The sequence below is a fragment of the Bubalus bubalis genome, chromosome 16 (genome assembly GCF_019923935.1).
Source record: "Bubalus bubalis isolate 160015118507 breed Murrah chromosome 16, NDDB_SH_1, whole genome shotgun sequence".
Classification (NCBI taxonomy): Eukaryota; Metazoa; Chordata; class Mammalia; order Artiodactyla; family Bovidae; genus Bubalus; species Bubalus bubalis.
This window is the reverse complement of record NC_059172.1, coordinates 67,294,179-67,306,672: the sequence shown is the minus strand read 5'-3', so window position 1 is coordinate 67,306,672 and position 12,494 is coordinate 67,294,179. Positions and strand designations below refer to the sequence as shown.

Below are 12,494 nucleotides of genomic sequence, written 5' to 3'. Positions count from 1 at the left end.
CATCCATTCATTTCTTCTTTTGGTTTTGGAGTACTCACATTGTGCCAGAAGTGGGGATACACAGGTGAGCAGGCATGGTCCCAGCCTCAGGGAGCTCATACCAGGCTAGTGTGGATAGTACCATACTGGAGGTATGTTTCTAGGGGTACAGAGTGGGCATATCACCACCAGAATGTGCACAGAAATGAGGAGTGGGTAAGTGGCCAGAGCCATGCGGTTTGTCTGTGCTCAGAGATGGTGACCGCTTGGATTTTGGATTCCTCACCTTTAAGGAGATGGTTCTCAACTGGGGGCAATTTGCTCCTCAAGGAACATTTGGAAAATTCTGGAGGTATTTTTTATTGTCACAGTTGAGTGGAGGTGAACTACTGGCATCTAGTAGGTAGAGGTCAGGGATTACCACTAAACATCCTGTAATACATACGAGAGCCCCCACAACAAAGAATTATTCAACCCGAAATGTCAGTAGTGCTGAGGTGGAGAGAACTCTGAGATAGAAGATTTCTAAGTTTCTCATCCTAAATCAAGGCATAAGCTGAGGCAGATTAAGAGATGAGTTTATTTGGCAATGCTAATGCTAATGCTAAGAACTTCAGTCGTGTCTGACTCTGTGCGACCCCATAGACGGCAGCCCACCAGGCTCCCCCGTCCCTGGGATTCTCCAGGCAAGAACACTGGAGTGGGTTGCCATTTCCTTCTCCGATGAATGAAAGTGAAAAGTGAAAGTGAAGTCACTCAGTCATGTCCAACTCTTAGCGACCTCATGGACTGCAGCCCACCAGGCTCCTCCGTCCATGGGATTTTCCAGGCAAGAGTACTGGAGTGGGGTGCCATTGCCTTCTCCATTATTTGGCAATAGAAGAATTGCAATTTGGGACATGCAAACCATAGTAAGCACAAGCAAGTGTGCTGAGGATTTGGGGAAGGCTGTATCTGAACAGGGAATGAGTTCAGTTAGAATGAGGGGAGAGTCCAGTGAGAATCTATTTAAACAAAAAACAAATGAAGACCAGCTTTAAAAATTTCCTAAGCAGACAAAACCAATCCAGTCATACAAACAAAACTCAATTCAGCTTATTTTGTAAGGCCAACCTGATCCAGATCATTTCTTGTTCATGCCCCTGGAAACCATAAGCAAAACTTCCCATGGCTGATATGAGGCAATCCCTGACCAACTGTCTATCATTTAAGAAAATTCTAATATTATTATCAGTTTTCCGTATATCAGGCATTTATGGGGGCATGCATAAGATTTTCCATTTTATATCTCCTGGTTCCATTTTAGATTGAAATTCTTTCATACTCTAGCACTAAAAATTCTGTTTTTCTGAAACCCTTGGCTTCTTTTAAGCTGATATAAATGTTTAAATAGCAGCTTCCTTCTCTTTGAACAGAGGATCATCCAAAAATGTAGTACAGCCTCCTATAAAATATTGGAATCCCCTTTGTACCATACCTGCTAGGCTGCCAACCAAATGAGAGGAAGTTCATTATCTTAAGTCTTGGCAAGAATCCCTGTGGCATCACTGGCCAACTACCAGCTCTTTGCCGTTTAAGGGGATAGGACTTTTATGGATAAATAATGGAGATCTACATGTTATACTTGTCTTCAAGTTTCATTATTTTTTATCCCTTATTTTTTAAATAGTTATTAACTGGAAGCTACATCATTGGCTTGACTTTCACTTATATTCCCAGTTCTTATCTTTTTAGATTGACGTGTTCTGAGAAGTGAAATTGTTAAAGGCAAACAGCAATTATGAGCGTCAAAGAAGAGGGTATCTTACTAATCCTCAGACTGGACTTTGAAATCCCAAGAACTCCAGATTAGCTCTCCTGTTTTATAACTTCTAGGTGTTTGCATTTCTTTTTATGCTCCTCACCTGTTTCAGACACCACCTCTCTTAAATGGGAAAGGATGGTTAGCTCTGAGCACTTCTCTGAGGAAAAGTCAAGAGTACAGAAGTATCCTGGAGTAGTGTTAGGTGCTCAATCATGCCCAACCCTTTGCGATCCTGTGGACTGTAGCCCACCAGGCTCCTCTGTTCATGAAATTCTCCAGGCAAGAATACTAGTGTGGGTAGCCATTCCCTTCTCCAGGGGCTCTTCCCAACCCAGGGATCAAACCCAGGTCTCTTGCATTGCAGAAAGGTTCTTTACCATCTAAGCCACCAGGGAAGCCATCCTGGCATAGGGTTCTGTTCTTTTAGAGAACAAAGCTGTATGCATGCCAGTTCAGTCCATTTCTCGGTTACAGGCAAGCCTGCAGGTAGGGAGCAACAGGGGTTCATAAGCACACAGGGTTTTGGGACTGATTAAGCTATAGGCATTTTTGACTTCTTGTGATAGAGTTACAGAGACCTGGGTTTTCTAATCCTGACTCTACCAAGTATCAGTGTGACTTTGAGCATGATCTTTAAATTCTCTGAACCTCAGTTTTTTCATCTTTAGGTGGGCATAATAATAATACCTACTTCATATATTACCTCTGGGTATTAAATGAAATGATCTATGTTAAGTGCCTGGATGATAACAAGCTCTCCATGAGAGTGTAGCAGTTGGTCCTGGTGTCATGACTGGGGCTCAAGCATATAAAAGAGAGAGATAGGGTTCAATGTTACTGAGAAAGAAGTAGCATTACTCTTGAAGAAGAAAGGAGGCTCACTTTTGTTTGTGAAACCAATCACAATTGGGAAACTTGGAGCTCTGCAGGAGATTCTTTACTTGACAAACAAAAGTGAGATATATGCACTCCTCACCAGAATTCTATCCCATGCTTTTTGAAAAAAGATGAGAGAGAAAGGTTTAAGTGTTAGTACTACGGGCAAAATCTATTGAAAAATGCCTCTACCTTCCTCCTGCACTCTTAGGTGCCTTCAAAACTCTTTCTTTCATCTCCAAACCATATATGAGTTGCACAGAAAGACACTAGTGTGTGTAGATCAAAATGCAAGAGGGCAAAAAAAGTAAGAAACAGAAAACAAAGCTTCTCAATCTTATAAACATGTGAACTCAGAGAAATTGTGGAGATCCTGTTTGGTCAGTGCCCTCATGTGAACTTGTTCGGTCCAGATGCTTTTCACCTATCAGTGGCTTCCTTTTTGACTACAAATGATGATCTTACCCAGAAGAGGTCTTATGCAGACCCACCTTGGTTTACAAGTTTATTTGGAAATTTTCAAAGCTGGTCTCCATATGCTTTTGATTTTGACAGAATCAAACTGAACTCTCCTCTTTTTACATTCCCTGCCCAAATACAGCCTGCCCCCTGGAGGAGAAGGAGACAACAGAAGATGAGGTGATTGGATGGTATCACTGACTCAATGGACATTGAATTTGAGCAAACCCTGGGAGATGGTGAAGGACAGGGAAGCCTGGCATGCTGCAGTCCATGGGGTTGTAGAGTCACTCGGACACGATCGAGCAACTGAACAACAACAATAAACCTTCAGCAGACTTGCCTACAGCTTGCTACAGTCTGAATGTCTCAAATTGCGATTCCTCTGCTACTTTCAAATAAACTCTTCCTCCGCCCAACATTTTAGGGCTGACAGGTGGTAAAACAGCAGAGACAGTGGTGAGGTCTCAGGCAGAGGCTGCTGTTTGAGCATTTCAGTACCACAGCCAACTGGAAACCAATCACAATTGGGAAACTTGGAGCTCTGCAGGAGAAATCTAAGCTTCTAAGGTAAATTTAAGACTGTACCAAGGAGAATTCTGTATAAATATGTAATCAACCAGGAATTACATTAATTCTGAATTATTCAGCATAACCTTTAGTTCTTTGGTTACTTACCAAAGTGGTTCCCCTCACAGACACAGAAGGTGTGTGGCCATCGCATCTGTGGAAAGAATTTGAAATAACTTCTTTGAAGAAATACCTAACTTTTGGAAAATCAATAGCACATTTTCTATTATATCTCCATATCTTGAGAAGATATATTTCTGATGCTCAGTAGGGAGATCTTTCACAGTGCACTGCTGAAAAATCTCTCAGAAATATTTTCTTGTGCTTGCTTAGGATCAGTGTTTTACATCTTTGTCACTCAGGTAGCCAAGAAAAAAATACATAATAGTGGCTTTTTACTTGAACATAGAATGAAGACTTAGTAACAGAAATAGTTACATTTTTGAGTACTGTGTGCCGGGCAGTATTTGTATGCTGTAGAGACAAGTTACCTCGTTTAAATACATCACTCTTGTCAAGTGGATACTCTGACAGCTCTCATTTTACAGATCGGGTGGTGCAGGTGCAGAGACGTTAGAAGACACTGTACAAGGTACATAGTGGCTGAACTCAGAGCTGGCCACAGGCTAACTGAATCTAGAACTCTCCTTGATCAGTATGGCACATAGACTATTCTTGCAAATGGGAAACAGATTTTCTGCTTCTGTATATTTTTATTTTAAAGAGATACTAAGTCAGAACCAGACAACAATTAATAAGGGGATATTTTCAAAAGGCAAACCTTACAAAGATGACTTCAGGATGCTTATTTTTATAAGTATGTCTTATTTATTATTAGAGCATCTTCAGTTCAGTTCAGTTCAGTTCAGTCGCTCAGTCGTGTCCAACTCTTTGCGACCCCATGAATCGCAGCACGCCAGGCCTCCCTGTCCATCACCAACTCCCAGAGTTCACTCAGACTCACGTCCATCGAGTCAGTGATGCCATCCAGCCATCTCAGCCTCTGTTGTCCCCTTCTCCTCCTGCTCCCAATCCCTCCCAGCATCAGAGGCTTTTCCAATGAGTCAACTCTTCGCATGAGGTGGCCAAAGTACTGGAGTTTCAACTTCAGCATCATTCCTTCCAAAGAAATCCCAGGGCTGATCTCCTTCAGAATGGACTGGTTGGATCTCCTCGCTGTCCCAGGGACTCTCAAGAGTCTTCTCCAACACCACAGTTCAAAAGCATCAATTCTTCGGCGCTCAGCCTTCTTCACAGTCCAACTCTAACATACATGACCACTGGAAAAACCATAGCTTTGACTAGACAGACCTCTGTTGGCAAAGTAATGTCTCTGCTTTTGAATATGCCATCTAGGTTGGTCATAATTTTCCTTCCAAGGAGTAAGCGTCTTTTAATTTCATGGCGGCAGTCACCATCTGTAGTGATTTTGGAGCCCAGAAAAATAAAGTCTGACACTGTTTTCACTGTTTCCCCATCTATTTGCCATGAAGTGATGGGACCGGATGCCATGATCTTCATTTTCTGAATGTTGAGCTTTAAGTCAACTTTCTCACTCTCCTCTTTCACTTTCATCGAGGCTTTTTAGTTCCTCTTCACAAGAAAAATTACGCTTTTACTATTTATATGGCTTCTCCAAAATTCAGTAGAAGGTGAAAAAATTTTAAGACCTAGGTCCAAAATTGAGATGAATTTTGATTTTTTAAATCTATAATCCTAAGTAAGGGTGTGCAGCCTGAATTGCAGAGTAAGAGTTAATAGAAACTAGGAAAGTAATGCTCAAAATTCTCTAAGCCAGGCTTCAGCAATACATGAACCATGAACTTCCAGATGTTCAAGCTGGTTTTAGAAAAGGCAGAGGAACCAGAGATCAAATTGCCAACATTCACTGGATTATCGAAAAAGCAAGAGAGTTTCAGAAGAACATGTATTTCTGCTTTATTGACTATGCCAAAGCCTTTGACTGTGTGGATCACAATAAACTGTGGACAATTCTGAAAGAGATGGGAATACCAGACCACCTGACCTGCCTCTTGAGAAACCTGTATGCAGGTCAGGAAGCAATAGTTAGAACTGGACATGGAACAACAGACTGGTTCCAAATAGGTAAAGGAGTACGTCAAGGCTGTATATTGTCACCCTGCTTATTTAACTTATGTGCAGAGTACATCATGAGAAATACTGAGCTGGAGGAAGCACAAGCTGGAATCAAGATTGCCAGGAGAAATATCAATAACCTCAGATATGCAGATGACACCACCCTTATGGCAGAAAGTGAAGAAGAACTAAAGAGTCTCTTGATGAAAGTGAGAGAGGAGAGTGAAAAAGTTGGCTTAAAGCTCAACATTCAGAAAACTAAGATCATGGCATCCAGTCCCATCATTCATGGCAAATAGATGGGGAAACAGTAGAAACAGTGGCTGACTTTATTTTTCTGGGCTCCAAAATCACTGGAGATAGTGATTTCAGCCATGAAATTAAAAGACACTTACTCCTTGGAAGGAAAGTTATGACCAACCTAGACAGCATATTAAAAAGCAGAGACATTACTTTGTCCACAAAGGTCCGTCTAGTCAAGGCTATGGTTTTTCTGGTGGTCGTGTATGGATGTGATGTGAGAATTGGACTATAAAGAAAACTGAGTGCCGAAGAATTGATGCTTTTGAACTGTGGTGTTGGAGAAGACTCTTGAGAGTCCCCTGGACTGCAAGAGATCCCACCAGTCCATCCTAAAGGAGATCAGTCCTGGGTGTTCACTGGAAGGACTGATGCTGAAGCTGAAACTCCAATACTTTGGCCACCTGATGCAAAGAGCTGACTCATTTGAAAAGACCCTGATGCTGGGAAAGATTGAGGGCAGGAGGAAAAGGGGACGACAGAGGATGAGACGGTTGGATGGCATCACCAACTCAATGGATATGGGTTTGGGTGAACTGCGGGAGTTGGTGATGGACAGGGAGGCCTGGCATGTTGCAGTTCACAGGGTTGCAAAGAGTTGGACACAACTGAGCGACTGAACTGAACTGAACTCTCGTATGACTCAGAGCTCTTGTATGAAGTCAAGTTCTCTCCTTCATTAAGAGCACAGAAGAGGGAATCAAGAATTAAATAAACTCAGACTAGGTCAGATCAGTTAAAATTGTCAAGATGCAGTTTTCCTTCATTCAAAGCCCTAACTGCTTCGTGGCTCTTGAAAGCTGAGCATAAAACCTAGGAGGCAAAATAATTTTACATTTAAAATATAACAACATGTATTAAACATGAAATTAAAAGATGCTTGCTCCTCAGAAGAAAAGCTATGACAAACTGAGACAATGTATTAAAAAGCAGAGATATCACTTTGCCAACAAAGGTCCGTATAGTCAAAGCTATGGTTTTTCCAGTAGTTATGCAAGGAGGTTAGAGTTGGCCCATAAAGAAGGCTGAGCAGGGAAGAATTGATGCTTTTGAATTATGCTAGAGAAGACTCTTGAGAGTCCCTTGGACAGGAAGGAGATCAAACCTGTCGATCCTAAAGGAAATCAACTGAGTCTTCATTGGAAGTACTGATTCTGAAGCAGAAGTTCCAATACTTTGGCCACCTGATGTGAAGAGCTGACAATGGGAAAGACCCCGATGCTGGGAAAGATTGAAAGCAAAAGTAGAAGGGGGTGGCAGAGGATGAGATGGTTGGATGGCATCACTGACTCAACGGATATGAGTTTGAGCAAACTTAGGGAGATAGTGAAGGACACGGAATCCTGGTGCTCATGGGGAGTTCATGCTGCAATTCATGGGGTTGCAAAGAGTTGGACGCTACTTAGCAACTGAACAACAACAAACAACAACAGCATATATTTTATAGTTTAGCTCAAAATTTAAACAGAAATTAAAATTAATATGGATTTTTTTCATATTTTTCTGAAATACCAGCTCTATACTAATAATATTTAGAAGTTAAAATATTGCTTTTATTTGTATTCTTTCTTTTCATACGTCTTTATTGAGCCTGCATGCCTTCTACATGCTAAGTACTATTTTGAGTGGTTTGAAGGAAATAAATATGACTGATATAGAGACTGTTCTAAGAGGCTTTGTGACAGGAAAGATTAGGTACATAAAGAGCCAAAAGGCAAGCCACAATGTTCTAAGGACAATACAGGGGCTTAAGTAAAATGAAAAGGCAGAGGGGCTGGTGAGCACTTGCCAGGATGAACTGGGAAAGTAACAGGGAGAGAAGGTGCTGGCTGAACAGGTATGAGAGCCTAAGAACACCAGGAGCACAAGCCTGGAGATGTAAGACAGCAAGGAAGCTGGGAATTGACAAGTAATTCATTTGCCTGCAGCCAAGAGAACGTGCCTGACTGTGAAGATTCTTCCCGAAGTCCTGCGGAGAGGCCAGCCTCTTGGTGTCCCTGAGCAGCTTAACATTCTCATCAGCTGATCAGGTCCCTAGCCTGACTTGGAGTGAAGGGGAATTCCTAAGGATGGCGGGTGGCACAACTGGGAAAGAGTGTCACTGAGATTGAGGGTGTGCTGTGAGTGCAAGGATGCACGCTCCCTGACAGTGTGCAAGGCCGTGGGAGCCACTCTGGATCGAGGTAGCAGGCAGGGTGTAGGACTCAGGAGGCTTGGAGGCCCAGAGTCTCCACAGTCACTTCCAGGCCTGCTGTAAATGTATGTTATAATACTAACATATTCCAGTTAGTGTATGTTTCTGGTGCGAAGGGCTTCCACTTGGAGACTGACTAAAACAACAGTGCCGTCACAAAAACCACGCTGGTTAAAGTCCTCTGGATTTGGGTGATTTCAAGAGATAGAAAGCTATCTCAGACGCATTTGCTCATAAGTCCTACTAAGCCATACCTTAAAGATCTCTCATGTATATTGTCACATTGCCAGCTATAGACAGAGCAGTTTCTCAGCCTTGGTACTACTGGCATTTCTTCAGTGCGGTGGTTTATCACATGCATTATACGATGTTTAGCAACATCTCTGACCCCTACCCACTAGATGCCAATAGCACCCACCCTTCAGCTGTAGAAACCAGAAATGTCTTCAGACACTGTCAAATGCCTTTTGGGGTGTAAAACTGCCCCTGATTGCAAACCACTGAGCTAAAGTGAGTATCTCATTATGTCACTTTTCTGTTTAATGAAAAACATAAATACAATATGCACATGCACATATGCATGAAATACACCAAAATATTAGTGCTTGTTCAGGTCAGTGGGTGAGATGGGTGATTTTATCTATTGCATGTATAAAATACACACACACACACACACACACACATATACATATACAGTATATGTAATAAGGAAAAGAATGGTATTCTTAGAAAGGGATGAATGTCTCCCTGCTGTCTACAGGATCAAGACCAAGCTCCTTAGCATGTATAAGGTTTCCACGTTCTGGCCTCTGCCAAATACTCCCACCCCACCTCTTATCAGTCTCACTTTATACTGGGTCACTGAACCTCAATGACCTAGATGGATTCTTGCTTTTTTCTAGTTTCTGAATCTTTGTTGTGTCATTTCTTTCTGCCTGGCACAACTTCCCAATTCTAAATTGCCTAGCTCAGTCCTATATGTCCTTCAGACTCTGGCTCTCTTCTTGCAGGAATGCTTCTGATTCTCCAGTCTGAGTTAAGTGCTTCTCCTATAATAATCTCATGGCATAAATACCATGCATCCACCACACTCACCATATTACACCATAATCATCAGTGTATTCACTGATGTCACTCAGGTTGCAGCTAGGCCAGAAGGCATCTCTTCCTCAAGATCCTTACTGTCATTTGCCTGAAAATCACCATAATGAATATATGAATCCATGATGATTGTGATGTGATTGTCACTTCCTAGAGTTCTGCCCAACTGTACGCAGTCATCTGGTGTTCCCCGCTAGATTTTAAAGCCCTCCAGCTGAGGACTTTGCCTTGTTTTCAGGATTTTATCTCCAGATCTAAATGCAGTATCTAATCAACAGAGTAGGACTTTGATAAATAAGAGAAACTATCACATGCCAGGAATTCTGACGGCCCTTACCATAGTGGGGGGTAGGAAGCTCTGCTGTTGTAGCTTTCAAACCTGGATAAACATCCAAATATCCTAGAGAAATAAAAATCAAGGGCCCCACTTCAGACCTGAGTCAGAATCATAAGGCTGGGGCCTGGTAATCTGTCATTAGTTTTAAGTGCTGGTGAAATTCTAATAATGATCAACCAGATCAACTGGGAACCACTCCCTTTGTCTTGCTTCTCCCTCCTGTCACCACAATCGGTGCCACACCTGGGATCACTGGAGGAGCATTTCCAAAGAAGGGTTTTCCTTACTCTGATTTCTCCTTTGATCTAGGTGTCTTACATTCCTGTGTCCTCCAACTCAAACCTAGGTACTTGGCAGGAAGAAGGAAGATGGTATAGTAGGACATTTGGAAAGAGAGAAGGAGGAAAAGAGAGAGACAGAAAACAGAATTCAGGGAGAAAAAGTTACCTGCTCTTTAAACTTTCCAAAATTGCATTTGAACTTTTTGCTTATGTAAACAGAGGTTGCAGCTAGACTGCTGGACTGCTGTGTACATCCTGTGATAGATCAGACAAATTTGGGCATGTCTGAAGAGCAGCTAGGGGGCCTGGATGGATCCACCGAAACACTTTGCATCCTCAGGTAAAAAAAACCATCCTAAAGGGACAGGGTAGTCAGCATGCACACCCTCACTCCAGGAGAGCAGCTGTTGCTCTCTAATCACAGCATTGTGCTCAGTACTTACTGTATGCTACACACTGTGCAGGTCCTCAAAGGAAAGAGGTCAACTTGAATTTGATTGCACATGTTACTCATGAGCCTTATGAGCTATTTCTCTTGTACTTCCTCTTTGCTCTAGTCCTTGGGACTACAACAAAGGGAAGAGTAGAGGGGAAAACAATGCACCGCCCTAAAATCACCATAATGAACTGGGGACACGTGGCTTCACAGCTTCGAGAATTGTAGGCACAAAGATAAGGGGCCCCCTTGCAGGATGACTTCATGGTGGAGTGTGTTGGCTTATAGGACAGAGGGTGGCACACCACCTATTCACAGAGGGGAGTAATCGGTGGGATAATGGGGGATCTGGAACAAGAAAAAATAACTGGAGATACTATTGGGCCGCCAGGGAAGCTGCATTTATAAGTTCATGGCATACACTGTTAGGTACTTGCTGAACTACGTGGAAGGCATTTGTGAGGCAACGGAGTTACTGAAATTCTGTGGTGGGGGCTGAGTACCATATGTCTCAGATAATAAACGCCCCCAAATAAGACGCGAGAAAACATAACTTACAGGTAAACGTTAAGAGAAAGATATGCAATCCTGTCAGCCCTCAGTATCCGTGGGTTCTGCAGACTCAACTAGCCATGGATGGAGCCCCCGTTGGCCGAATCTGTGGATAGAGAGTGCTATCTGTACATTTTTAATAAGATACTCGAGCATCTGTGGGGTTTGGTATCTGCAAGAGGTCCCAGAACCAATCCCCCACAGATACCAAGCTACAATTGTATATGTATACTTTTCTTGAATTTGCTGGCTAGCAATAAATGATTAAAGCACTAGTGGAAATTATTTCTTTGTTCCTGGGGTTGTGGTAGAGTCACAGAGAGTACAGTTCAATTATTTACAAATAGGATTAAAATAATAATGGGATAATTAGGTAGTACATAAATTTGGGAGGAGAAACTTCAGTAGTCATATTTGAATCAGAAATGGCAACAGTTTTTGCCTTTTTGTTAATTAATGAAGTTACTATGTTCCCACAGCTTTCTGGGGGTTGGCCTTCTTTCTGTGATTTGCAGAAGATCATCCAAAACTGCTTGGCTAACTTGTTCTCCAGAGGACCGAGTGTGACAATGTCGAGTTTTGATGGCTTCAGCAAGTAGAAACCTGACTGCTTCCCAGAGCAGGATGACTCTGCTTCCCCCGGGGCCTTTGTCAGTTCCTCCCACTGTGCTTATGGGCAAGGAGCCGCTCCTGTCTGATTCTGAAACTTGCTTCTGTATTTTGAAAAAGATCAGAACTGCTGAACGAAAAAAGCTCCACTTAATAATAAAGAGCCCCTCAGACTGTATGACCATTTACTGTCCTACCATAGTCCTACACACCCTTAAAAACAACCTTTCCCCCAATACACACATTCAAATTCAGGATTTAGATCCAAATATTTAGGTCACGCTCATATGTAAAAATAAAAAGGGTATATTTCTATGCTTTATCTTCTGAAACCTACTAGGAGCAAAAAACAGTGTATTTGTTACATTTTAAACCAGCACAATTAGTTTGAAAATGAAATGTATTTAAAGATGGCAAATCTGAAAACTGTGAAACATAAACATATGCTTAAAGGATAAAATTTGTTTCATTTTTATATGTTGTATTTGTCTGGTTAAAAGAGAGCTACAAGTCACTTTGGTATTTAAGAAGAACAGTTGCTAAACAGAATTTTGCAAGAGTTTCATTAAAAAAAAATTTGATCTATAACCAAAATCCATGATACCCAGAATGAAGACTGTTTTTTTACCTTCTTTGATCCACTTTTGCAGCAACTTACAATATGAGCTTGAAATTAACTTGTCGGTTACCTCAACTTTTCCTAGTTTACTAATGTTACATTGTTAAGCTACAATAAAACTCTGCCTTAAAGAAAATTACCTGAAACACAAATTACATCATAAGTCCCAGCCACCCCTCATATTAAGAATATTTCTTTTCTCTTTAAAAGAAATATTTCTTATAAAGGAAATACTCAATTTGAAATTGTCAAATGAGAGAATTACTAGTGTTTTAAATAT

At 41.7% G+C, this 12,494-nt stretch overlaps 1 protein-coding gene and 1 long non-coding RNA gene across 9 annotated transcripts in view; one reads left to right on the top strand and one right to left on the bottom strand.

Moving 5' to 3' along the window:
• EXPH5 (exophilin 5) overlaps nucleotides 1–12,494 on the bottom strand; it is a 99,394-nt gene that overhangs the window by 16,817 nt on the left and 70,083 nt on the right. For 6 of the 8 annotated variants that reach the window (XM_025266927.3, XM_006053345.4, XM_006053348.4 and 3 more), the window contains one exon: nucleotides 3,797–3,842. In XM_025266927.3, the coding sequence (XP_025122712.3) occupies nucleotides 3,797–3,842 (46 nt within the window). Of the gene's footprint in view, nucleotides 1–3,796; nucleotides 3,843–10,992; nucleotides 11,093–12,494 lie in introns of all 8 variants that reach the window. The other 2 variants (XM_025266928.3, XM_025266929.3) reach the window with 1 other exon arrangement.
• LOC123329827 lies at nucleotides 3,560–11,746 on the top strand. Its single transcript, XR_006545419.1, has 3 exons — nucleotides 3,560–3,688; nucleotides 10,218–10,338; nucleotides 11,466–11,746. It is a non-coding gene; the product is annotated as an uncharacterized LOC123329827 (long non-coding RNA).